The sequence below is a fragment of the Geospiza fortis genome, unplaced genomic scaffold (genome assembly GCF_000277835.1).
Source record: "Geospiza fortis unplaced genomic scaffold, GeoFor_1.0 scaffold2, whole genome shotgun sequence".
Taxonomy (NCBI): domain Eukaryota; kingdom Metazoa; phylum Chordata; class Aves; order Passeriformes; family Thraupidae; genus Geospiza; species Geospiza fortis.
In genome coordinates, this window is record NW_005054366.1 from 1,730,134 (window position 1) to 1,756,896 (window position 26,763).

Consider the following 26,763-nt stretch of genomic DNA (forward strand, 5'->3'; position numbering starts at 1 on the left):
GGAGGGACCACAGGAAAAGAGCAGAGCAGCCCACCCAGCCTGTGCTAACAGTGGCATTTCCTGAGGGTATGGATGTTCTCCTCTGGGGCTTGAACAGCAACAGAATTAACCCAGGACTGAACAGAATATAAGACTTTAATTTCTGGAGCTCCTTGCTACTTCAATGCTTTCCTCATGTCTTGCTCTATTGATTGCTGTTTAGAGACAGAGCTCTTTCTACTGTTTCAGTTTCCACCATGAAGAATCTGATTTTAAATGATCAATTGCATTTAAACAGGCTTAGCTAGAAGTAATCCCTTCTGCTGCCCAACTCCATAGCAATCTGCACAACTTTTAATGTTTTCCTAAAAATCATTGGTAAAAATGCCTTTGCTTTACAAAGGCTGAAGTTCAACAAGTGGCAGTGCTGCAGCAATGTGGGGACTGTGATTTTTACCTAAGCCAGAAGACCCACTATCCTCACCCTGTGCCCTCAACTCTTGCATAGGGTAAGTCAGTTCCAGATGAGGAACATCTGCAATATGCTGCAAAAGGAAGTCATGATTGCACACATGAAAAATGTAAATAAAGGGTGTTTCCAGGCTCACAAACACAATCCAAAGCATGAAAAGGAGAACAGCTCTTACAGAAGGATTACTAAATGTACTTAGTCTCTGTTATTTTAAGGCTTTTTAGCACTAACAGCAGTTCTGGAGGATGAAACCAGGTCTGAGAAACATCAAGTGAAAATTAATAGCTTTTTAACAACAAAGTTCAATGGACAAGTGCAAGTAGGATATGAGATGGAAACCTGAGCTCCTGAATTATAAATATACCCAGCCTCTACACAGACAAGTATCTGTTATCCATTTGATGTACTACTCAATGCCAGAGGATTGAGAAAGTGGCAAGAGCAGGATGGGCATTTTCAGGCTCGAGATTTTGTGTGTTCTGGGTTTGGCTGGAGATAAAAAGGATGAATCCAAAGACAACACAGATTCCTATAGCCCTCACCACTACACTACCCCCTGTGAGGAGCTGGAGGTGCAGGGCACATCAGAGGCTGGCAGCAGGACGTGGGTGAGCCCAGACTGATGCTCTCAATGCTCCCGGGGAGCCTCTGTCCTCCTGTGGAGGGACACACTGCGGTCACACATCAGGTGTCTTTGTTATTAATGCTTTGTTTTCCCCACTCAGAAGCTCTGAGGCAGCATGAAGTATTTATCTTTAAATGCAGAGGATCACATTCTGGCTCGCTATGGTGCCAGCAGACTGTAACTGATGCACAGCACTGCTGCCCGTGCCCTGGGGTTACTTTCCACGCACAGGAATGATGACACAGCCACTGACTGCAGTGATGGCAAACATGCTGCTGGGAAGGCAGGCTGGTGGGAGAAGAGCAGTTTTAAGGGATTCCGTTTAATCATCTGGGCACAAGTGCTATTTTTATCCTCTGTTGTTTAGATCTCAAGCCTGCACCAGGAGAAGCTGATGACAAAGTTGGTGTCTCCCATGGCACAGGGGCAGACAAGGGGAACTGGACAACCTTTTGGGAACGGAGAAGCAGGGTGGGCAGGGGTGGCAGTGGGAAAGAGGCCTGTGCTCATGGCCTCTGCACCTCATGGGCTGAAAGAGCTTGTTGGCCTCTCTGATACCTCCACCACAAGCTCATGTGCCTCTCTCAGCTCAGTTCACAGGAGGGATCTGTGAGACCTTGGGGGGCTTCCCACCACCCAACCCCAAGCTCACCTGTGCTTGTGGGTGGCTTTGGGGTGAGGCCAGTGCCCCCCCATGGAGGCAGGAGAAGGGCAACCACCCCATGATGGGGGTTAAATTTGGTGACCCCCGGGCAAAAGGTGAGGTGAGATTATCACGGTGTGTGAAGAGGCCCGGGGAGCTCAGAGCATGCCCATCCATCACCTGGGCACAGGACTACTGGGAGCTCAGTGTGCCCATCCATCGTTTGGGCACACGGACTCGCTCGGGCAGCTAAGAAAACCCCGGGCATCGTTTGGGCACACAAAGTCGAAACGAAAAAAACGAAGTGAGGGAAGAAAAGATTCAGGTTCCACCGAGATTTGAACTCGGATCGCTGGATTCAGAGTCCAGAGTGCTAACCATTACACCATGGAACCGCACAATGCGGCCCCCTGAGCCGCGCCTACTGAGCCAGACTCAGGGAACGCCAATTCCATAATTCCCATGGATCTATGAATGAGATTCCTGCCTTGTTTTCCTTCCATGTATCCCACACGTACTCATCCCATGTAAGAATTCCACTGTTTATCCCATTCTACAGCCCTGAAAACAACACCCACTGAGCAGCACTGTGCCATTAAGCTCACAGAGCCTTTTTCCTCAGATCATTTACTCAGAGGCCAAATACAGACTTTCAATACCACGTGCATTGATTTTTATGTTTTCCCATTTGTGTTTTTATTTTGTTTTCCCGCATTTTATGCTGAGAGTCTGTTTCCTATGGTTGGCATTGCCACAATGTTTCATTTAATCAGGCAAGACAGGGAAAAACTACAAATGTGTGCCAGGAGCTTTTGATGACTGATTAAAGACAAGGATAGGCGGCGGCCGATCTGCGGGATGGCGAGCAGAGATCGCCAGGAAGGATGCCCAGGGCTGATAAGGACTCGTCAAGGTTGGTAAGAACCCTTTGTAGCTGTTAAATAGAGCTTTAGAGTGGGTGACATACACTCGGCATTGATAGATGATGCGCTAATTTAATCAAGTAGTCCTTGCTGCCTTCTGTGTTCAGAGCCCTTGGCGAGGAGTGGAATGTCCCTGCTGCTTCACACGCAGAGATCATAAAATGCTCCTGGAATCATGGAATGGTTTAGGTGGGAAGGGCCCTTAAGATCATCGCATTCCCCCTCCTGCCATGGGCAGGGACACCTTCCACTATCACAGGTTGCTCCAAGCCCTGCCCAGCCTGGCCTTGCTCTGTCCTGGCTCCCCCAGGGAAGGGCAGGAATTCCTTGTTTTCCAGGGCTCATGCTCCTCCAGTCTGCCATGCAGTGCCCAGTTGGGTTAAAACCTTCCAGGTGGTTAAATACTCAATTTTGACTCCCTGCAGAGTAAAACACCAGCCTGCTGGACAGGTTCATGTAGCCTGCTGTGAAATGTGTACAGAAGTGCTGATGGTTTGAAAGTTCACTATCCAGTTTTTTAAATCCCACTGAAAAAGCAAGCAAAGTAATGTAAAAAAGTCATTGTTTATTGTGATGACGTATTGTAAATTTGAATTTAGGATTAAGAGCATTGCTTGTTGTATTGTAATGGTGAGAGACCCTTTGCTTGTCATCATGAAGGTAAAGGAAAACATTTATGTTTTTTCCTGTACCTTTAAGCTCCTGTAATAACTTTGAGGAATTACATTTTTTTGTTGTTGTTGGTTGTTTTATCCGACTGCGTGTGGAAAGTGGCGTTATTTCTGCCTATAAATCAGTCATCTGTACTGCTATGGAAATCAAGTCAGGAAGCGCCAGAACAGGCTCTTTTCTCAGCTTGCAGCCCTGGCAAGGACCTTGCTGACCACTGGTTTAATGGCATCAGGCAGGGTTATTGTAGGTACTTGTGTGCAGGTTATCAAAGCCATTGAATTACCCTTGTTCATGCAGTTCTGTCCGTGGGCTTGTAATTAATGTTTTAGCTGTGAGAGCCTGGGAGTATCAGTGACAACAGGGTTTGTTGGGAGAGCTCCTATCTTTCATTTGGCCTGCTTCCTTTCATAGTGGGAAAAAATAAAGTTGGAATCCAGTTATAGGGAGAGGTGCAAAGGTGATTTAATTGATTGCCTTTGCTAAAGCTTTTTCTGTTTAGCTTGGTTTATAGAAGCTGTCTGGGATGCAAGGAATGCTGTGAAAATGTTGTTGTGAAGATAAATGATTTGGGTTTTTCCAGCCTAAAGTGGACTGCAGGAAGTTGATGCAATGCCACTTAACTGGGATTGATGTGGCAGCTGAAATAACACAAAAATGCAAAGTAATAAAACCCTGGAAACTTTTGTAACTTCCCAGAGGTGATGGTTGTTCTAAACAAGCTGTCACCACTCTAGAATGATCTGGAAATTATTGCAAGTAGGTCTCTGAACTGAATGTCTCCTTGCCAGGCGCTGGTCAAAAAGGCAGGGGATAGGTAAATCTTTCAGAAAAGGAAAAAGGAACTTGGGGACAATGCTAACTCAGTGTTTGAATTTGAGACATGAGCATCTTGGGAATTGAGATGAAATGTAGGCATGACAGACATATCCATTTTGAAAGGGATGTTCTAGAATTAAAAAGGTAGAGAAAGGCATCAAAATAATCAGAAAAGAGACCTAATGGATTTATAGCCCTTACACTGAATTGATGTACAGCTTGATTAAAATTTAAACAGTAAGTGATAAGGGCAAACAGGGGAAGTATCTCCTGTTTGTCATAATTTCTCTGGATATCTGTGATGCTGCTTTTATTGGGCAGCGGGTGAAAGCAAAAGGACAAAGTCCCTCAGGTGTGTATGCAAATTTTGGAGTGGTGCATTGCCATGCATATTATAAATGGATTTGAAAGCCTGCACAATTCATAGAAGCAAGAAAATCTTGTTTGGGGCATGTCAGTGTGACGGTTAGTCTGAAGGCATTGCTTATTTGAAGATGCAGAGGCTGGCTAGGACAGAGATCAGCCTGTTTGTTGTGATACACGTCATGGTTTTTGGACATAATTTATTGGGAGTCAGACTCTGGGTGTTGGTCTGTCAGGACACTTCATCCAGCAGGACATTTCTGGATTTATGAAGGGACTGTATGGGTAGGTTGGTGGGACTGAGTTCAGAGTTTGACCTGGTTAAAACAATCGTGTGATGTTCTCTAGTCTGGCTGTTTCTTACTGCTCCTGGGCTGAACTGCCACGTTTCTGTTTGTGAGACCTCTGGTTTTGTCCTGTCAGCCCCTGACTGCCGCTGTGTGTTGAAATCTGGCTGACTCTGCTGCTGGGTGTAAGCTGAGCCCACCTGTGCTGCTGTATGGTAAAATCCAGGGACCTGTTACAAAATACACTTCTCCTGACTATGTTGCAACACTTCAGCATATAGGAAAGACTAAGCCTAGCTTGGAAAAAAGCAGTTCCTGTTAAATTCTTCTTGTCCAGCTTCCAGTCTTTGTATCCTTCCATACTTTTGGGGTTTGGCTGAGAGCAGTGCCTGCTGTTCCCAGAATGGCCCCTGAGGAAACACAAGGCCTTTGAAGTCCAGTTCATAGAAATCTTGCTCTGATTTTTGTAGGAGGAAAATATAATAATGATATAAAGATATTACTTTATTACTTAATAAATTAAGCCTGGCTTTAGCGCAGGAACCTGTTGCTCTTTTTGATCAATGTGCTTGCAATAGACAAGCAGTTATCAAAGGAACCCTCACTTGTAGAAGCTGCTGAAATTTTTTCTATGGACAAAGCTCACGATGATTATGTCTGCACCTGGACCATCTAGGACTCTGGATTTGGGGCAGGCTCATGTCATGGACCTGACTTGTGGTGACGTTCAGTTTACTGCTGGGAAAAACTCCAGCTTCAGCTCTCTGCTTCTTTGCATCATGTTAATTTCTCCAACTTCTCCCTTTGATATTGAGGAAATGCTCTGAAACTGAACCAGCTTGCTGGTTTGGGGTTTAGAAGACACATTTTTACTTGTGTGTTCAGATAAATGTGTGGTTGCATGACATTTATTGGTTTGACAGTGGCAGAAGCCCTTGGCTTTCACTGCCTCAGATGTGGAGGCACTTTGGTGCTGCAGCAAAGCTGCTGGTGCAGCCATTTACTGCAGAGCTATTGGGAGCTGGTACTGATTGTATGGAGGGTAATCCCTGCCCCAAAGGTCTCTGGGGTGCCAGTTCCCTTTTTAACAGAAAAAGAGTGAATAAAATGGGGCACAGCTGAGGAGGGTGATTAAAATAAGTGATGGCCATGTTGGGTTTATGACCAGCTATAATGTGTAGGATCAAGTAATTTTTTTCACACGCCCTTCGAACTCCAGCTGAAGTGGGCAGGGAGGATCCGTCATCAGCAGGTTCTTCTGGGGATCATGAAGACATGTCCAAGCTTTTTATGGATATGTCTCTTAATAGCAGAGCTCAGTGCAGAGACAAGTTTTAGACATGGTGATTTCCTTGTGCTGGTGTACTCGTCCTAGATCATGTAATCTGTGATTTGTGCAATAACTTGCCACAGACAACACAAGCTAGTGCTGCTGGACTCTATTTTCAACCTGATCTCATATTTAATGAGGTGATTAAAATATTTTCTGAAAATTTAAACTTAGAGGTTTTACAGAAATAAAAATTGTGTGAGTGAGCTGGAATGTTGAAAAATTAATAATCCTTTCTTGACATAGTTCTCTAAATTGCTTCTCATGCAGCCTGGGAAATTGAGTTCTTATTTTGGTCTTCTACAGAAATAAATCTGGAATTACAGAGTGAAATTTATACAGAACTGTGGACTTCACACTTCTTTTTCCTCTCTCTGCACTGAATGCTTGTATGCTTGTCTTAAATGTTTGGGGGAGTAAATGCTATAGAAAGTCAACTGCATTGATTGAAAGCACATGGTTGCAAGTATTGAACTGTCCCACCACTAAATCAGTCACTTGGGGCTAGAAGATTATTTCCATGACTTTCAGATGTGCCAGTACAATTTTTCTTGCTTGTGTAACTTCCTAAGGTGCTGCTCCCGTGAGGGAGGTGGTGCTCCAGAGCTGGTTATTGATTAATGCCAGGACTGGGTCTTGTGGCTGAACTGGATAAAATGTTTCCTCCAGACCTTCCTCCTTCCAGTGCTGATGTAGAAAAGGAATTTGTGGGTGATGCAAGTTGGGTGGGACAGAGGAAGTGGGAGTGTGGCACTGAAAGAGCTGTGTGCAGATGAGGACTGTAGTCCTCCAGATAAACTGGCATTTGGGATGTAAGAGTTTATCCCTGAGGACTTGGACTCTGGTAAAGTACAAGTTTGCCGACCTAAAGCTGAACAATTAGGTCTGATGACAGGCAGATAGAGCCATCAAGGTGAAATGGTCAGGAGAAATAATTCCAGCTCCAGGTGTGTCTCACACACAGAGATGGAAATACTGAAATTCTTGTCTGCATCACAGGGAGATCTGGCTTAGAACAAGGTGTGCCGTTCTCACTGTGCTGAAAATAATTTGAAAAACTTGTGGGGAAGGTGTTTGGGGAAATGAACAATGTGTTTGTATGGAACCATTTGACAAGTTTTTGTGTTTAGCAAATACAGCAAAGCCCAGACAAGCTGTGGTTGCTTTCTGTAAATACCCCAGCCCAAACACCACTGGGAGAAGACACTAATAAGCTAATGGAGAATGCTGGCACACGGACACCGCCATCAGCTGACCACTAATTCCTTCCGAAAATCAGAAGGCAATTTCTAACCATTAGGAGTGAGTTTCTGGAAGGAAAGCCCAATGAAAGGGACAATGTGCAGGAAAAATTAACTTTATCATGGCCTAGATAACATCATTTCCCTCCTAGGAGCTGTTTGCTTGGGGTGTTTAGTATGGGACTGGGCCATCCAGGGTCATTCCTACTGCATTTCTATGTTAAGAATGTAATACATGGGAACACTGTGTAGTATAAAATATCAAAACATGGTAGCTTGATAAGGAAAGCAAAACTGAAATTAATGACACAACCTAAGTGGCTGTTAGAGCTGTTTCAGTTCATAATTTTATTTAAAGAGTGATACTTACCCAGACTGGCAGAAATGCAGAAGGTGTGAGGGGTCTTAGGCGCCTGCTGACATTCCAGGCTGTCCTCGTGCCTGTGTTCAAGAGGAGATGCAATGGCCCAATTAAGTAGAGGAAATAGCTGACTTCAAGGAGGAAGGTATTATTTTCCCCTTATAATTGGGACACATTAATCTGGTGCTGGAAACCATTCAGAACATAAGCAGTGTGGGATTCAGACACGGTAAAGAAAAACACCTGGCAGAGGAATTAAAGGGATCCCTCTATTGTTAAATGACTTAAAGGTGGGCTTTGCACTGAACTACAAGAACAGGTTTGAGGGAACACTTTACAGGTATATGATGCATCCTGTTGGGAAAAGGAAATGGTGAGCATGGATTGCTTTTCTTGCTTAGAGAAGCTTCTGGCCACTGCTGGGTGATAGCAGGACTGAGCTGTGCAAAGGGAGCTGTCAGCCTGTCCCTCCTAGGAACTTGTTGTGTGTCCCAGTGAATACAAACATGATGTCATCTAAACCCCCGGTCCAAACCTGCCAAAACAGTGTTGAAGAAGTGACTCGCCAGTGGCAGAGGAAAGCTGTGGCTGTGTGCCAGGGGTGGTGATGCAAGTGGTGCCCTGTCCCCTGCACTGGGTTTATCAGGATGTAGCATCTCTGTGCCAGCAGAGCTGTTCAGCAGTGACCTGGTGCGTAGGAAAGCAGACTCCTGTTTGCATTTAGCACAGGGCCTTGCCACCTACCTGCACTTGTGATCTTCCTACACAGGAGAGGTTAACAGAGGGTGCTTTCTGCAACTGCTGTGCTTGGCCGGCTGCGTGCTGAGTCAGCTGGCACGGGCAGCTGGGAAGATGTTTGTTTTGATGAAGTCTTCTGCACAAGGCTGTGCTTGAAGCCAACGTTTTCTGCAATTTTCATTTATGGAGGGAGTTTAAAAGGTGCTGCTCTGCCCTTCCAGTCGGAGCAAAGAATTGCTCTGCATTATTTAAACAGAAGCTGCAGAGGGCTGCAGCGGCAGATGGGAGTGTTTCTGCTGCTAGACTGAGCTCCACGGGGGGTTTGTGTCATTGAGTGTGTTTGGTGCACTCGGTGCTTTGTTGTACCACACAGAATCTTTAACACTGTGTTGTGGTGTCTTAACAGTTAGTGATGTGTGTTACTGAGCAAGTAATTGTATGTTTAATTAAACAAAGACACAATGTTTGTTGTCACCTGAGTGTGCACTTTTTTGCTTGAACTGGTCTTGATTCACTGTTGAACTTCATTATTGGCCTTTCTTCTCAATGATTTTTTCTTATTTTTCTTCCCTTTCCTTCAGTAGTGGTTTGGAATCTTAAAGGCCATAGGATCACCCGATGTGACTGTGGTTGTGGCCACATTTCATCCGCTCTTCTGCCTCTTGGTACTGAGTTTTAAGTTACAATTCAACTTGCACCTTTCAACTCAGTGTTACCAGATAGTGCAGTGAATCCTCGTGATGCTGTTTTTCCTGCAGGAACTGGACTTTGAACCTTCTGTCAGTCTCTTGTCAAGCATAGCTGAATCCTTCCAATTAGTTTGCTTGGCACTGGTGCTGGGATGAGTCAAGCCGAGCCAGGGAATGGTGGATCCAGTTGTGAGGCTCAGCGATCCCCTGGCAGCTTTTTTGAGCAGTTTGTCTGTGGCCTGATGTGTGCAGGAGCCACAGCAGCAGTGGGGACTGCAGAATGGCAGAGAGCTGTGGCTCAGCAAACGTTTCAAACTGGCTGGCAGGGTGATGGTGGCTTTGGGGGTTCTTTGGTTTGGTTCTCTTTCCATTCACCAAGTTTTCTGCTCAAGTGGGGAACCTCTCTTCTACAAAGGCATGAGGAGTGTAAAGTGAAAGCAGAGTCTGCTGCTTGCCCTGTGTTTTGGACTTCTTCAGCAAAGCAGATTTCATTTGTGTGGTTGTAGGGTTTGTGTTTTGATTTTTAGTTCTAGTATTGTTTAAGGAAATATGACTGGTCACCAGTGTTTGCAGTGACAGCCATGTATGTTGTTCCTAAACGAGGAGTGTTGTTCCATGCTGGTCAAAGGAGGCTGAAAGATAGCCATTGAAAGTCAAGCCTAACATCTGTTCAAAATGCTGGTGAATGTGGCAGCTCTGGTTTTCCAGAAATGTTGAGACTTGGATAGCAGATCCATGACAAGGATGGTGCCATTGCCATTCTTTTCTTTCACGCTTCATTCTTGAAAAGAAATATTTCTTGTGTGTGATTTTCAATGTGTCATCTACATCTGGAGTCTGAGCCTGATAAATTTTTTGTCTTGCAGTTGTACTTATTGGAGACTCTGGAGTAGGCAAGAGCAATCTTCTGTCTCGATTCACTCGCAATGAGTTTAACTTGGAAAGCAAAAGCACCATTGGAGTGGAGTTTGCAACGAGGAGCATCCAGGTGGATGGGAAGACAATAAAGGCTCAGATCTGGGACACAGCGGGGCAGGAGCGATACCGAGCCATAACCTCAGCGTAAGTGCAGCCTGGGTGGCTGAGGACAAGCTTTGGCTGAGGAGGGCAATTCTGGGCCCTTCCAGTTCCTCACCAACTGCAAACAGGGGTGTTAGTGTTTTACTGGGTAATACCCACAGCCTCTGGTGGTGGGAAGGTTAAATATTATTCAGCCCAGAAACTCGATCTGGCGTGTTCCTGCACAGACTGATTTCCTTTGCAGTGCTCTCATGACACGTAACTGGGGGCATTTCAAGTTTAGAATGCAAGAGCTTTGAGAGACTCATTTCCTTGGAAGTGAATGATAAAGGAATATCAGTGTTCCTGGTCGTTTTATCAGTGGTAACATAAGAGCAGAAACCTTCGTGTAGCAGCCAGGAAAGACTGCTCACTTGTGTGCTTGTTTGATTGTTAAAAACCAGCATAGCAAAAGCTGGATTTCAGTAGAGCTCGGGGGAACTGTGGGGTGGGAGAACACAGCCTGTTTCCTTTTGAATGTATTGCTGTGGCTCTCACTTGAAAGGAGCTGTGGCCTTTGGTAAAGGGAGTAGATCACGCTGACATTTTTATGACCTGGTGAGTCACTCTACAGTCTCCTTATCACTCTGGGCCGTGCCTGTGCTGCACCCACAGTGATGGGTGGGGGAGAATTTTCAGGGGTGGTTCAGAGGTGGAAGGTGACAGCAGCTTCTCACAGAGCTCAGAGTTTCATGTCTGGGATGCAGGGTTTCCCCAGAGCCACGGGGTTTGCCTCTCTCCCAGACTCTGAGCTGGCCCTGTGGCGTAACTTCATCCGGCTGCTCCACTCCCCTGTCCTGTGCCATGGCCCTGGGGAGTTGCCCTGGGCACTGTTTGCGTAGCTGGCCCAGCCAGAGCTGCTCCCCAGTATGGCACAGCCTCCTGTGACCTGACAGTGTCTGTCTGGCTGTCCCCTGTGCCCAGGTACTACCGTGGGGCCGTGGGGGCACTGCTGGTGTACGACATCGCCAAGCACCTGACGTACGAGAACGTGGAGCGGTGGCTGAAGGAGCTGCGGGACCACGCCGACAGCAACATCGTCATCATGCTGGTGGGCAACAAGAGCGACCTGCGCCACCTCAGGGCCGTCCCCACCGACGAGGCCAGGGCTTTCGCAGGTGGGAGCTCAGGAATTTCCTGCTGCTGTCTGGGGATCTGCACACCTGGCCTGGGGAGGGTGTGGGTAGGAGGAAAAAACCTGTGGCTACTCGTGTCCCTCAGTGTCACATGTCACATTCAGTCAGAAAGCAGATCTTGTAGCCCATGCATGTTGTTTCAAGAATCACCCAGAGGCACCTGAACACCTTAAACCAGATTTATTCTCTTGGCTGGGCACTGTCTTGCAGAAACTGTGCCTGTGGCTTTAGGTTTGAGTTTCTTGTGTGGTGGTAGCTTTGCCTTCAGTGTCCCAACTGACCTGCAGCCTTACACAGATGCCGGTGGCTGAACATTTTCATTAAACTGGCTCTCTAACTTTTGTTATGTAATTAAGATCTGTGAACAGTAGTTCTAGTTTCTGTAAGCCTTGGTTCAGGCCCAGTCTTTTTCATCCAGGAGTGTAGCTGGGTTCCTCACATTAAAGTTTGCTGTAGCTCCACTGGCGGAGTTTATGGCCAGTGAGGATCCCTGGCTGCAGCTGGAGGAGTGTCATTCCCCCTGCTGCTCTGTTTCTGTTAAATAAACTGCTGTGATATATTAACAGGTGGGAGGTAGAGAAACTTGATGAGGTTGAAAAAAATCTCAGAAACTTTCTCACACAGAGAAACTGCAGCAGATTATCCCTTTCAGTGATGCAGAAAAATGTGCCTTTAAGTTAGACAGCACTGGGCTGATACCTGTGCTTGGGAGTGGGTGTAAATTCTAGTGTTGGTGTTGGGTGGTGTCACTTTCCCATCACTTAAGGGGGAAAACCCCACAACTTGTTTTACTTTCTCTTGATACCTGGGTGTCTCGTCAGGAACACTACAAATATTATCTGGTACAGAAGCTTTTCCAGATGGGAAACAGATATGTGCTGTACCTCTCTAATTATAGTATTTCTGTCCACACAGAGAAGAATGGTTTGTCATTTATTGAGACGTCTGCTTTAGACTCTACAAATGTGGAAGCAGCTTTCCAGACTATTCTGACAGGTGAGTCATCGAGGGCTTTGTGCTTCAAGGGGGAAGGGCAGAAGGCTGCTCAGATATGATGCAAATAGGCATTTCTTTGCCTATAAAGTGTTTAAAATGTTGCTATTTAATCATTCTTCATTAGCCATAAGATTTGGAGTCCAGTTTCAAAGAGTCACAGTTGAAAGGCCAGCCTTGAACTGGGGAATGAATCCTTGTTCACTTTGATCTGCCCGGGGTTTCTTGTCAGCCTGGTTTGTGTTTCAGTTTCCATCTCCCATTACAGGGAGTGCCCACGGGAGGGAATTGTCTCATGCTGGCATCAAGTGAGAACAGCCATTGTTTATCAAGGAGAAGTCAGTCCAGTTTGTTTCCACCTTTAATGGTGACCATGGCAGTTGCCAAGGAAAAAGGGATGAAAGAGCAGAGATCCTTCCTTTGAGACACAGTGACTCCTGAGCTGCAGGAGTTGCTGTTGCATTTAATAGTCCTGCCTGGACTTTTGGTCTGTATAACATGTGACAGCAGCCAGTGCTGCATTTTTATGCTCTCTGGATAAAGTACTTCCTTTTTATTTAAAGCCTTGTTTAGGTAGGCAAAACTTGTTAAAGCTGAGGCACTCAATTTGGAGAACCTTAACTTAAGCCTGGCTTGTAAAAGTGGGGTAGGAATTCACAAATTGGTGTGGAAGTTACTCACTGTCATGAGGCTTCTGCATTTCTGAGCAGCCAGGGCACAATGGGACACTGTGGCCTCTGTTTTTGGAGTTTTCATAATTCTCAGCTTTGGCAAATATCCTAGTCTGAGTTTTCAAAACATCTGAGACACTCCTCTGCTTGCTGTGTCTCTGTTCTAGATGTGCCAGGCAGTTTCTTGTTTTCTCCAACTGCCTCCAACATGTTTTCCAGTTGCAAATTTCAAGTCCCTCCTTCCCAGTGTAGCATGTGCCAGGCTGCGTGATGTGCTTGGTATGAGCAGTGGCCCCACTTCCAAACTGTCTGTAAATCAGATCTGGTTGCTGTGACATTGGCACCTAGTTAGTTCTGAACTTCTTCTCCTCTTTGGCACCTAATTTAGACATTCCTTTAAAAACACACCAGAAAGGTCCTGCTAGCTATACTGGAACATGCATGTGAGGATAGAGCTAGGAGGTTATTTACTGTAGTAAAAGTATAAATCCTGTAGCATTTCTTCCGTTGTTTGAAACGCTTTATGGACAGCCTGGCAGTGGAGAGAGGTGTTAGGCTACTGGGGCATTAGCTGCCTGTGTCCATCTGTTTCTTGTTTCATCCTGAGTTGTAAGAGGCCTCTGACAGTTCTGACTCTATTGTGTTCTTGCCCTGGGTTCCTATGCAGTAGTGCTCCTGTGCAGATACCAGCTAAAAGTGTGTTTGTGTTAGATGGATAAAGAAATTTGTTTCCTTTTTGACTGAACCATGTGGTTCCCTTTTAACTTCAGTGTGGTCATTCGGTTGTAATTCCAGCATTGCACAAATTTGTTTCAAAAAGAAAGAAGTTCTGTTAGCTCACACATTTGTTCCCTACATGACAAACTGCCAGTGCCATCAGAGGGTGGATGACTAAGGAGTGGCTGAGGTGTTGGGATGCCTGCTGCATTTATTGTTTTCTTCACATGCCTAAGGCAGTCCTGTCAAAAATGCACATGAATTTGGGCATGGATTTTTCAGGAGAAAGACGTTGCTCACTTGTCAGTGCCAAAACCTGAGACTTTTTCCTTTATGCCCACGTCCTTGGTAGCCCTTTTCTCAGGAACACCTTGACTTTGAGGTCAGATTTGGCCAGATGTGCTTTGTGTCGTGTAGAACAAGCTTTGCTGCTCCCACTTTGTTTGTAGGGGATTTGGGGTGCCCAGATGCAGCTTAGTTAATTAACTCATACATCAGCACTAATAAAACAACATCAGATCAATCAGGCAGTGTTTATTCCCTCCTGAGGTGGCTATCAGGCTGTCATGGCCACGTAGTCTGGTCACCTCACAGTCCCCATCTCCTGCTGGCCTGTTTGTTCTCTCAGTGACACTGGGGAGGTGGGAAGTTTCCTGTGTGCCCTGGGCTGCCTTCAGAGCCGTGTGATGCTCAAAGGATGCACTGCTGCTGCCATGGGAAGCACCTCACCTCTTGGGCAGGGGCTGGGCTTTCTTTATCTCTCCTCATGTGCTTCCCACAGTACCTTTTATTCCAGAAGTGAGTTTGGATTCTAATCTGTGGAGGTTTGGGGTTTTTTTAAACAGGTTTAATATGTCTGTGAGCAGAGCTGTCTGTAATGGGTGGAGTGGTGATAAAACTTGCTCATGGTGGGCTCTGACAGATTCTTGAGGCTGTTGCTTTTCCATGGATGTCAGTGTTGCCTGCATGTTGCTGTGACAGAGGTTAGGGTGAAGGGCTCTTGGATTTGTGAACAGGATCCTTGTGATCCTTGTTCAGGAGAGTTCAGCTGTGCTGGAAGAAACACTTGTGCTTAGTGGGCATGTGCTCTCTCCAGACAGGGGCTCCTGTTTGGGGGAGATAAAGGTGCAGTGAGCAGTGCCTGAGCAGCAGGTTGGCTCCAGCTGGGCTGTGACTGGCACGCTAAGGAGGGCTGCTCTGGAGCTCACTTCACAGCTGGCTTTTTCTCTTAATGACTTGCTTTGGAGGAAAGAGGGGGGCAGTAATCTGAGGAATGTGGTTTTTGGAGTCACCCTGCAGAATCCTGGCTGCTGTGTTTGGCAGGGCTGCCTCCCAGCTCAGAGCCTGTGGGTGGAATGCTGGCTGTCCTTGGGAGCAGGAAGCTGGGGAAGCCAGCAGGCGTTGCCGGCGGCTGTGAGCAGAGCTGGCTGACACAAGGGGCAGGACGAGCTGCTGCACCAGCCCTGCTGGTATTTGCAGTGCTGGGAGCTGCACCACAGACACCCCAGGCTGCTCAGAGCCTTTCCCCAGCTGCTGGGATCTCTCCTGAACAGGGTGTTGTGACCAAGGTCTGTAGCAACCCCCTTTCCTTCCAGCCCTCCTGAGGCTGGTCTGGTTGGGACAGTGATGGAAGTTGGTGAAGGTGCTTCCCTTGGAGGTATAGCAGGGTCCCTGTTAAGCTTATCCACACCTGGATTCTCAGATCAAGCACTTTGTGTAGATGGCTTTGGCCATGGGAAATACGATTCCAGTGTCAGTAGCACAGCCTGAGTATGTGATCTGTTGCTACAGGTGGAATAAGGGATAAAAGCTCTTCTTTCTTCTCCCATATATAGAGGACTTTTAGAGGAGGTGTATCATACATGTGGTGGGCTTCCTGTCCTGCTGTGGATTCCAGATGAGGTTTTGAGGACCTTTCCCATCTGTGACTTAGAGTAATGGTCCCTATCCAGATTCTTCTGTTCCAAGATGTCTAGACTGCCAGGGCTGACTGTTGTGCACACAAAGCTGCTTTGTATCGTCTGGCAAATAAGAGAGACTGGTATTATGATCCCAGCCACCCTGAGCATTCACAGCAGGATAAAGCATCCTTAAAGTAAACTGGAGTCTGCCTCCCTTCCCTGCCTGGCTCTGTGCTGTCTCTGTTCCCACACCACATTCTGCCGTGGTTTCATCTCTAAGGAATCCCGTCACCAAGGAAACAACATCAGAGAATTAACATCAAAAAATCGAGGGATTTCCTCTTTTGTTGCCTCTGTACACCTGAAAATGAATGGAGCCCCAGTGCAGGCTGAGCAGCCAAGGCCTGGCCCAGCTCCTCCTGGGCAGCAGTGTCTCTTTTTCCCAGCTCTCACAGTGCAAGGCCTGTCTCTCACAGTTCCCTATTATGCAGTGATGCATTCTGCTAAATGTGCCCTTAATAAGGTCTCATTCAGCTCCTGAGCAGAGCCCAGAGTGCTGTGTCTTCATTAAAAAGGGCACATCTTCATTAGGCCAGAGCTCTCAGGGCACAGCAGTTCCGGTGCAGGCTTGGCTGCTGGGCACTCTGCCCCAGTGAGAGCAGGTTTGGGCTGTTCTCCCTCCTCTGCCCTGCCACAGCAGCACAGCACAGCTCACCAGGGAAGGGCAGGTTTCAGCATTTAGGCTGTGGCTGCACCAAGCTTTGCTCTGCAGACGAGGAAGAAGCAGCAGGAAGGAGCAAATTTGGGGCTGTTGACAGTGGATTCACTTGCAGGGCTGCTAGGGAGGTTGTGGAAGTGGGGATCATAGGAAGATGTTCCCAAAGTCAGGAGTAGATTATCAGTAAGGGAATTGGTGCTGTTAAGATTATTTTTAAGGCTTCAGGGCTGATATTTGCTGTCAGATGAGGGTGTTCCACAGAGGGCACCCTGTGTGAGTCCTGGCTGGTGGGCTGGAGCCAGCGTGTCATACATCAGGCACTTGTATGAACTTGTTCAGGAAATTCTCTGTGAAACTGAGGATTGCTGCTGCTGGAGTACTACTGGAGAATTCCCAGTAACAAAGGTGGCCAGAGGCTTTTCCTGTTGATGGGAACAGGCATTGTTCTGCACTGGGAGTGAACTGGCTGCCAGCCCTGAGCACGCAGCTTGTCCTGAAGGTGCAGAGCAGATTTCTCCAGCCCTGCTCCTCCCACCCCACACAGGCTCTGCTGAGCGCTGCCACGGGGCCAAGCTGAACCCTGTCTGCACATTCACACACTGGGCTGCAGGTGGCTTTGGAGGCCTGGTTTCATGGGTTTCACTTACCTTGTGAGGTTGTTTATGTGTAAGATGGTTGGAAAGAAGAGTAAGCTTGAGAAAGGGTGAAATCAGAAAATGCTTTAACCTGTTCGGCTCTTGTTTGGTTGCCTCAATGACCTGATCTGTACCTGACTGCATATGAAAAAGCCATTTTGATGTACAGTTTGTTCCTTCTGAGTTTGAGCTGGGGGTTTTGTAAAACTGAGCTTTAGCAAGCTTTTATTTTTTTAATGGTTTTCAAATTCAAATTTGCAAGTGAGTTCCCCACATTCTATTTTTGGTGTACTGTGTTTCCTTTCTGGGGGTGAAGTGCTACACACGCTTTACTCTCTCAGTGCAGCTGAAGTGCTGCTGGAGCTGCTCTGAGTTTTTGTGCAGCACCATCAGCCACGACAAGCCCCAGGAGCAGGGCAAGGCTCTTGGTGCAGGTGTTTATCCCATGCTTTCTGATTCCTCTGATAAGGATCTCTTCATCTGGAGCCCATATTTCTGACACAGCACATTTTGTAAAGGGTTTCTGTACTGCTGCAGGGGCTGAGTCTCGCCCTTTGGGCCCAAATCAACCTTTTCTGAAGATTTAACACTGCTTGGATATGATAGGCGTGTGATGGGTGTGCTCAGCAAGAAGAAATTGCCCTTGCAGTCCTATCAGGGAGAGAAATCTGGAATGGTTCCCTTTAATCCTGTTTGTGGATACATCAGCAAACATGTGACCTTGTCCCTGGACCGTGTCCTTGGAGCTTAAGAACCTTCAGAAGGAATGGATGGGCACATAGTTTCTCATTCATAGCATGGAGATTGTGAATTCCGTCCATTTACTGACTCTTATCTCAAGAAAAGTAAAACAGTTGTTAAAAAAGTAATTTCTGTTGCAAAAATAGATTTTATTTTCTATATCTAGAAAACACCACAATTGAACTTTGTGTGGAAGCTTCATTGCATTACTTATGTAATTGCAAAGCTATGGCTGGTTTCCCCCAGGTTTAACTCTTGGATGGCATTTTGCTGGTGTGCACATATTGATCAGCTCTTTCTCCTCTTCCAGAGATCTATCGGATTGTTTCCCAGAAGCAGATGTCTGACAGACGTGAGAATGACATGTCCCCAAGCAACAACGTGGTTCCCATCCATGTCCCTCCAACCACTGAAAACAAACCAAAGATGCAGTGCTGTCAGAATATATAAATTGCCCATTCTTTCCTAAAAGGCTGTGTATATTCCCCAGGTCCAAGATTTAAATATATTTGTAATTCTCGTGGTTACATTCTTGTGTTTAGTTACTGCTTATTCCTTCTCCTTGAATTTCTCCATGTCTTAAACACTTTGATTTCAGTGTTTATCAATCTCTTGGATGTGCTGCAGTATTTTCCCAAGACCGGCCTGTCGGTTTGGGCTCAGTAAATTGTTTGGAACTCAGCTGATCCCTTCCCAACATGATGCTCACTAGTCAGAGCACTGACACCTTTGGAGAGCACTTGAAGACATTTTCCTGCTCCTCACAAAGCAATTACTGTCAGGTTAACAAGGAAGATCTCTCCGGGCAGAATAATCTTTCCTTGTCTTAAGGGGTATTCTGCATCTAAAGCTCGGTGAAGCTCTGAAGTGCAATTTTATTGTAAGTTAAATGTTTTTGGCTACATCTTCAGATTGTCAAGTGAAGTTTTATAGGGGAGAAAAGAGAATTTCTTGTGAACAAGCAGCAGTTAGCAGCAGTTCTGGCTACATGTGAGTGAGGTGCTGTGGTTTGGCACCTGCTGCAGAGGAGGTTGATGTGAGGCAGAGCTGCTGGGACCCCACGGAGGTGCCCCTTGTGGAGGAAGTGAATGCAGGAGCCACGTCCGTGAGGAAGGGTCACTCCAGCTCTGGAACTTGCAGCATCTTTGTGCTGCTGGAGGCTTGGCCTCTACAGTGCTGGTGGTATCAGGATTTGAGGATGCCTTTTTTTTCTGTCATGGGACACAGACTTGAAGGGTGTTGGCACGTATTACATATCACATCTATTAATGCATGCCACGTATATTAATATATACAAGTGCTTGAGTTGATGAATAAATAACTTCCACTACCTGGCCTTAGTTTTCCGTTCTGGTTGATCCAGTGTTTTTAAATTATTCCAGTGGTTTGCTGTATGTTCTTCAACAAAACCCTCTGGAGTTTTCTGTCTGGATATGTTCCTCCTGTGGTCTGTTGCTCCATGCCAATCCTGTCCAATCTGCCTGTTCAGGGATACATGAACTGTGCCTTCTGTCACTCGCTCTGTGCTGTTCCTGAGCACGCCTGACACTGGCACTGGGGGCCACAGCCACTGCATTCCCACAGGATTTAAAGGAACTCTCTGTTGTGCAAATGCCTGCAGTTATTTATACAATTACAGGGAAATAATTGATTGTAGGGGACGTTTCTCAAACTCTGATATGACCCACTTGGAAGATCCAGATGTGGTTGGCACTTCCAGCTGTGTTCTGTTCCCAACCTTTCTGTCTCGCGGTGCTCATGATGTGTGAGGCACACGGAAGGCATTGCTGTAGTCGGTCACTTCTTGTTTTTTACTCCATTTCTCCTCCTCGTATTAGTTCTGAAGATGCTATTTTGATCTGTTTGTAAATTACTTTGTATTTTATGCATGTACTGTACTTTGATTCATTATTTTTTTAGATTGATTTAAAATATATTCATCCATGATTCTAATAAAGAATTACAGGGGACAACTCACTGTGGTGTTGGGTGCACTTCTTGGGAGAACTGGGATTTGACCTCAAGGTTTTACCTTATGAACTTCTTGGAGGAGGCAGTGAGAACACACTGAAGTGGAACTGTCTTTGGAAAAGGAGCTGAAAAGGTTGTGTAGCACAGTTGCCTTCCCTGAGAGCAGCTCTGAGCTTCCTGGCACTGCTGCAGTTTGTAGCCAGGGCACTTTGGCAGCTTCGGGAAGCTTTGAAGCTGAGAAAATTCTGTGGGTTCACTCTACTGAAACCTCTGAATAACTTTTACAAACCTGTTTTTTTTCCCCATGTTGCCACGAGGAAGAAAATCTGGTGGGAGATGAACTCCTGCCTTCTGCAGCAGATGATGGAAGCTTTGGATCCCGTTGTGGTGTCCTGATGAAAGGTGGGATCTCTCCTGAACAGGGTGTTGTGACCATGAGCACCAACGGGGCAGCACTGGTGGCCCTGGGGACTGCTCTGAGGGTGAGCTGTGAGCCCAGCCCTGCACTCACTGCAGGAGCTGTTCTTGCAGCACATCCTCTGCCCATACTGGAGCAGATTTTGGAATCAATTGATTTCCCTTGGCAGCCACATTCTAAATTTGTCAGCTGGAAATGCAGGATGAGTTTCACTCTGCTTCCTTTTCTCATTCCTATGAGCAGGTGATTTGACTCTGCTGTCACTTCAGTCTGGATTTTGTGTGGTTTTAGGCAAAACTCTTCCTCCTGCAGCAGATGGAATTGCAGTGCAGATGGTGGGAGCACAAACCACTGTGGGAGGCTGAGGACTTCTAAAGCAAAATCCAGTGGGGTGTGTACAGAAAAGGAACTTCTTACCTGGGAAATCCTTTGCCTGCTGTTCTGGGGGTCTGTGCTGTGTTTCCCTAAGGATTGCAGGGACCTGGCTGCAGATCCTGGCACAGGAAGGTGCTTCCAGAGGTGTTTTGGGAGAGACAATGCAAGTCATTATTCCATCTGCATGCTTTCCAATGGGGGATTGTCCTGTTCAGCTGCTGATTAATCCTTCTGTTCCATAATTGGCACTACTTGTGTACTGAAGTGTCTCCTCCCTGCTCATGGGAGACAACTGGTGGTAACAGACACTGCTTTGGGCCCTTGAAGGAGCTTTCTGAGATTCTGGGAATTCCATATAATGCTTCAAAATGGGCTTTGCTTGCCAAAGTTTTTGCTGTCACCTACATACTTGAAAGCCCCAACTTTTAACAATTATTCAGTGAGTGTCAGTGGTTCCTGTCTTTGATAGGAGTTGAGGTTCTGACTCTAAAGCAGAAAGGACATGGAATTGTTCTCATTTAAAGACATTTTTATTAAGCTAGAATTACTAATTCTATAAATTCAGACCTGATGAATTTCCAGCCTTAAATAGCTTATTGAGTGTGGCTTGTCAAATAAGAAGATTACACGCTGGGCTTTAGTTAACAAGATTTTTAGAAATATGAAGCACAAATATTGAAAAGCTTCAGCACGTAGCAGTGGCTGCATTGCCTGGGACTCATTAATTCTGAAGATGTTTCCACTGCAAATCTGTGATTTGTTCATTGGGCTGCTGGGCTGCCTCGTGTCCTGTTCCATGGCTGCTGGGTGACCATGGTCCCCAGGCGTCCACCCAAAGGCCTGGGAACCTGTGAGTGGCCCAGGAGAGTTGTCACCACACCTGGTGGGTGTGCAGGGCCTCTTCCAGCTGGGATTGAGCATTCCCAGGAGTCTCACTGAGGTCAGACTGCACAGGAGCTGGGAGAAGGGTGTGCAGAGCTGCTTACCTTTGGTTTACTCCAACTTGGAATGGCAGCACTGGGTTTTCTGAGCCATCCTGCCAGTTCTGTCCTAGCCTGGTGCCTGGGGGGTTTTGGCTGGGGGGAGCAGCCACGTCACCTGGAGAGCTTGGATCTGTGCAGGGCTGGAAGTTTGGCTCTGCAAATGAGTACGTTGGAGAACTACACATTGAGAGAAATTCAATTTATTTTGTACAAGGTAGGATACCTTTGCACAGTGAACAAATATATTACAAATCTGTCTTGCCTTAAAAAAGTATTGCCATTTTGGTGCCTGTTTCCTAAGCTAATGCTGATATACAAGAAGGTACTTTTTTTGTTGGTTTTGTTGGTTTTTTTTTTCCTGTTAAGCTCTATGCACATCATTGCATTTGGTTTCAAAATCCTGCTTTGAAAAAAAACCAAACCAAACAACTGAGCACATCTCTGCTCTCTGGAGTCTCATTGCAAACTACAGCAACACACAAACGTGGGTCAGGCCAGCAGCTCAGGCTGCTTGTGCTGGGTGCCGAGGTGGGTCCTAACAAGAGTATTTCTTATCCAACTGCCTTTCTCTTGATATTTTTGAGGTAAATCTTTCTATTCGTGTATGCAAAATATATTCCTACTGGGCCTACAAAATAATTGTTTCCTTACATCTCAAATAAGGCTTTCCTGGAAAACAAAATTGCTATTGCTGATCAGCCACGGCCCCCATGCACACATGCAGCATTCGGGAAACCTCGTGGGCAGGATCCTGCAGGAGCCTGGGGCTGTCCTGGGGGTGTCCTGGGGGTGTCCAGGCTCAGTCTGGGGTTCAGAGCCAGCCTGACCACCTGGGGAGTCCTGGCTCCAAGGGGAAAGGCTCCAGGGGCAGAATGCCCAGAGCCAGGGGCCGTGATCCCAGGCATGGGGACTGAGCCCATCTGTGGGGACACAGCTGGGTCCCACCACGGTGCTCCAAGGATCCAGAGTATTCCCAGAGCTGGGATCCAGCTGCTGCCCCCGAGCTGGAGGGCTCCTCTTGCCAGTCCTGAGCTCTGCAGGTCACTCCTGGGATCGTGCTGTGAGCAAACCCACGGGGCTGGTGTCGTTCTCCTCTGCTTCCATCAGACTGGCGAATGTGCAACAGAATATTTTTTATATTTAAAAGGCAATCAACTTGCTACTTCCACGTTTGCCTAATAAAATTACATACTTAGAGTCAATACTACTTCATGCTCAAAGTCTACAAGGAACTAACGGCAAGTACTCTACTTTCTAGGTCAATAGAGATTATAAATTAAAAAAAAATATCATGGTGGCTCAGTCCAAAATTTTACCATGGGTCAGACCCTTGATAATTACTTCACAAACAGCTGCTGAAAAAGAAAACCCAGTTTCAGCTCTATTTAATGACATTTCAGGTAGAATCATCAATGGATAAAGTTGCACTACATGGTAATGCACATCAGATTAAGAGGTGTCATCAGTGGCATGCTGAGAGTGAATCATGAGGAGATGATTTGGGAAGATGGGAGAGAGAAGCCGATGTGGCTCAGCTTTGAGAAAGGAAATGAAACCAGGGCTGGTCTGTGCAAACCTGCAGCATCCCAGGGCAGGAATTGGAGGAGCAGCAGTTTAAATTGCCTGACAGATCTGCTGGATTTATCTACCAAAAGAGAAGCTGCATAAGGAAAATCAAAGCCTACCTGTGCCAATCAACATTAAAAGTGTGGTGAGTGTGAGACGCATTGTGGAAACTCCATTTGTTAACAAAGATCAGGGGATGTTTGGAAAGATACTAAAAACTGCACAGAAAGTGTCTGTGTTAATATTCCTCAACTCAAATTCTCTGGTACTGAATATGGAGATGACAATCTCAATGCTAATTACCAAGCATGATCTGCACAGGTTGCACATGGTGATGGCAGTAAATGAGCTTTCCAGAGAGTGAAATGACAAGTTTCCCTGCTCTCATTCAGAAAAATGTCCATTCCCATGAAAAGATGAAAATAAATTCCAGCGTATTCCTAGTCACCTTGTTCCTAACAGTAAAAGATCTCTTGCTGCAGTCAGTAGAAATGTACATCCTGAAGTCCTTCTACTTAGCATGTTTTTGTGGTTTATTTTACAGCAAAGCCAGGGTTAGAACACGCCACAGAGAGTTTTTGCCTGGAGCATGAAGACACCTTCCTGGGGGGATGTGCTCCAGTCCCACGTGGAGGAGGCTCTCATTAGTTCCAGGTACCCATACAAAAATGTCTTTATAAATAACATCATGCAGCAGCAGTTGGCCCAAGCTGATGTCGTGTTAAGTCCTTGCCAGTCCGCAGGAAAGGAAGGAATGGCTTTTCCTCTGCTTCCTCACAGTCTGTGTTGGCAGCACAGTGCCCAGTGAAGTCCATCCCTCTAGGACTGCTTGTCCCAGGAAGGCCCGTGCGTGGGGCTGTGCCGGACGGGCAGCAGGTCGTAGTGCCCAGGAATGTGACTGTTCCTGGGCAGGTCATAGGGGCTCTGAAGGTAGCTGGTGCTCCGGCTGCGGGCGTCTTGGACTATGCTGACAGTGGGCTCTGGGGGAGCAAGGAGAACGGGGTTGTGGTGACCAGCAGCAGTCCCAAAACTCCTCATCCTCGGGGGTCCCCTCCAGCTCAGGACATCCACAACCCACTGTGGCTCAGCTCCCCAGACCAGCACACCAACGCTCAGGCCTTCCCCCTGCCAGTTCATCCCTGTGCCACGCCAAGCCCAGGATCTGTGTGCCAGGGCAGGGAAAACCACCCTCTCCACCAACCCCCCGTGCCACCCACTGCTTACCAACTTCGTAGATGTTTTTATTGGCTGTTGATGAAGTTGGCATTTCGGAATACGGGGACTCCCTGTGACCAGGTGATTTCATTTCCACGTAGCTGCTCTCGGAGTGTTTGCAGGTTAAAATGGGGGGGTCTTTAATGGTGGCGTATGGGTTTTCACTGCTGTTCAGGGAACAAGTGCTGGAGCTGCACACAGATTCTTTCATATAATCTGCAAAACAAGAGCAGAGTGGGTGTGTTAGGATCATTAGCTTAATTAGGTTAATTACAACTGAGCCTCTGCAGGAAGGCTGGGGGGGACAGGGGGGCAGGGGATAAGGAAGATCCTTGAAGCCTCCAGCACAGACAGACCATTGCATCCACCACTCACTGGCAGGAAAGAAATGAAAACCTGCTCAGTACTGAAGGTTTTCCTGTGAGAGGTCCTAGCTGCCGTTTACTGCAATGTTTAATTTGAGGTGGCAATCCTTTCCCTCCCTCCCCCTCATTCCTGTGGAGCCGTGTTCATCCAGCTCTGCCCCGCAGGCCCAGGCGTGGCTGTGGGCAGTCGGCTCTGCGGGCAGGAGCTGCTGCTGGGCCCTGGGCTGCTCAGCCAGCTGAGGGTGAGTCCCAGGGCCTTGGGCACATCCAGTGCCCTGTGCTGGAGTGCACAACACTGCCACAGACTCTGAACTGCAGCAGTGCAGCCTCTGCATGTGCAGCCCCAGCCGGTTTTGGCGTTATCCAGCATCCTACAATTGGGGAATGCTTGGGTTTCCACAGAGGAGGACAAGCCTCCATCTGAGCCTCACTTTTGCTCTGCTTTTTTCCCCCCCTTTGCTGTAGACATCTCCTGCTCCTCTCCCCTGGGCTGGAGAGGAGGTGACAGAGGCACTACTTGGGGAGAACAAAGTTGGCATGAGAGCTGTGACCACCGCTTGGTGACCTGGCTGGGATAGGCCAGCCTGCTGCAAGGTACAGTGCCAGTCTTGCTTTAAAAATAAAAAACAATAGAGAATAAATAGGTCTTAACATTGACATTCAAGAACGTGCCATTGCTGCTGTGTGCATCCTGCTGGGCAGTGCCAGTAATTTAGAATTAGAGCGATGCAATGAAAGATGAGGCATTTTCTTGTGCTGGGTTACAGTACAAAGGCAGATCCTGGTATATATGAAATACTCCCGGTGAAATAGGGGGACTTGCAAAATAGCTGCAATCCCAGCTGCCCCCGCTGTCTAGTATGGGAGACAAAAAGAGAAATTCAGGTTAAGAAATAGACAGACAACATGACATCACTTCTCCACACCTCGGCTCTGAGCCTGCCAGCCCCGTCCTGCTCCCTCACGTGCTAGGTTTGCTCCACTGTGAGTGATTGTCCCTTCTTCAGCTCTGGTGTTGTGTCTGTGTCTATCTGTGTGTCTGTGTGTCCATCACCCCTGGCTGGTGCCCCTCGTCCTGGTTCAGCCCTGAGGGAGGTGCCAGGTGTTGCCTTTCTGGGCTCTGATTTCAGTAGTACCAACAAGTCTGGAGAGCCCTCAGCTCCCAGGGTCAGTGAAAGCAACTCACTGGGAAGCTCCACTGCACACAAATAGCTGGGACCATCAGGGATGGGGAGGCTGGCAGAGGCCTGGCACCAATGCAATGTTTATTTAGGTAGAAAACTTGTAAACTCCTTGTCTGACATCAGCCTGGCTGAGATGAGCAGTGCCTTTGCTTCCAAGTGAAACATGCCAGGTTTGGTACATGACAGGAGATGGGAACCAAAGCAACAGTGACATTTCCTGGCTGTTGGCTGCAGGGTTTGTCCCTGCACTGTCACCAACCCCAGCCCAGTACAAGTGAGTGGAAAACTGCCCCATCCCATCCTTCTACAGAGAGATGGGCAGCCCAAAGGCCAAAGGCTTCTGCACAAGAGTGAGCTCAGTGTTGGCTTTTGCTGTGTATGTGACTTAAATCCAGGTGCCCAGTCTGTTGGTGTTAGAGGTGAGGAAACCACAGACAGACAAATGAAAGGCTCAGCTCCACCTGCCAGCAGCTTACAGCTCCTGGTGGCTACTCCAGGAACATGGAGCTCCTTAGGAGAGCCTGGGCAGCCTCTAATGAGCCAGCTCTGCATTTTGGGGTGAGGGACATGAAGATTATCTTCAACTTGCTTCTCCATTTCCAGAAATGCTGCTGAGCAGATGCTCACAGGGTGAAAAGCAGGATTCCCTCTGTGCCCCAAGAGCCCCCTGCAAAACGTTCCCTGTCACACCACGGCTGGGAGGGAACAAATCAAACCAGAACTGGGTGCAGATTCAGGAAATGTTGATTATAAAGGATTGCTGGCTGCTACAGCAAAGAGCAGAGTGAGAATTCCTCCTCCTGCAGAGCTGCAGCTGCAGGTAAATAGCTGTGTCGTTTGTTTATGGAACTGGGCACATTGGAGCTGGCAAAGGCAAAAATCCCAGCACATCAGCTGTTTTATTTCATCCAGCTCAGCTACTTTTATCTCCCTAAGCTAAAATCCACCTGTACTGCAGTTAGGACTGACATTGCCT

At 47.1% G+C, this 26,763-nt stretch overlaps 2 protein-coding genes and 1 non-coding gene across 3 annotated transcripts in view; 1 reads left to right on the plus strand and 2 right to left on the minus strand.

Annotated features, from left to right (window-relative positions):
* Positions 1–2,042: 2,042 nt before the first annotated feature.
* TRNAQ-CUG lies at positions 2,043–2,114 on the minus strand. The gene has a single exon. It is a non-coding gene; the product is annotated as a tRNA-Gln (tRNA).
* A 463-nt stretch (positions 2,115–2,577) lies between these two features.
* On the plus strand, positions 2,578–19,687 carry RAB11A (RAB11A, member RAS oncogene family). Its single transcript, XM_005424278.2, has 5 exons — positions 2,578–2,632; positions 10,006–10,201; positions 11,123–11,316; positions 12,250–12,330; positions 18,021–19,687. Exons 1-5 carry the CDS (start codon positions 2,578–2,580, stop codon positions 18,158–18,160), a joined length of 666 nt encoding a protein of 221 aa, XP_005424335.1. The 3' UTR covers positions 18,161–19,687.
* A 1,960-nt stretch (positions 19,688–21,647) lies between these two features.
* Positions 21,648–26,763, minus strand: part of MEGF11 (multiple EGF like domains 11) — a 195,571-nt gene continuing 190,455 nt past the window's right edge. Inside the window, exons 23-24 of the mRNA XM_031059657.1 lie at positions 24,248–24,454; positions 21,648–24,003 (exon numbers count right to left, since the gene is read on the minus strand). Of these exons, the coding sequence (XP_030915517.1) occupies positions 23,843–24,003; positions 24,248–24,454 (368 nt within the window). The 3' untranslated portion in view covers positions 21,648–23,842. The remainder of the gene's footprint in view (positions 24,004–24,247; positions 24,455–26,763) is intronic.

Coding starts and splice junctions, on each gene's coding strand:
- RAB11A (XM_005424278.2), top strand. CDS start 2,578: ATGGCGAGCAGAGATCGCCAGGAAGGATGCCCAGGGCTGATAAGGACT. Junction 2,633..10,005: donor GCTGATAAGGACTCGTCAAG/GTTGGTAAGAAC, acceptor TTTGTCTTGCAG/TTGTACTTATTGGAGACTCT. Junction 11,317..12,249: donor CGAGGCCAGGGCTTTCGCAG/GTGGGAGCTCAG, acceptor CTGTCCACACAG/AGAAGAATGGTTTGTCATTT.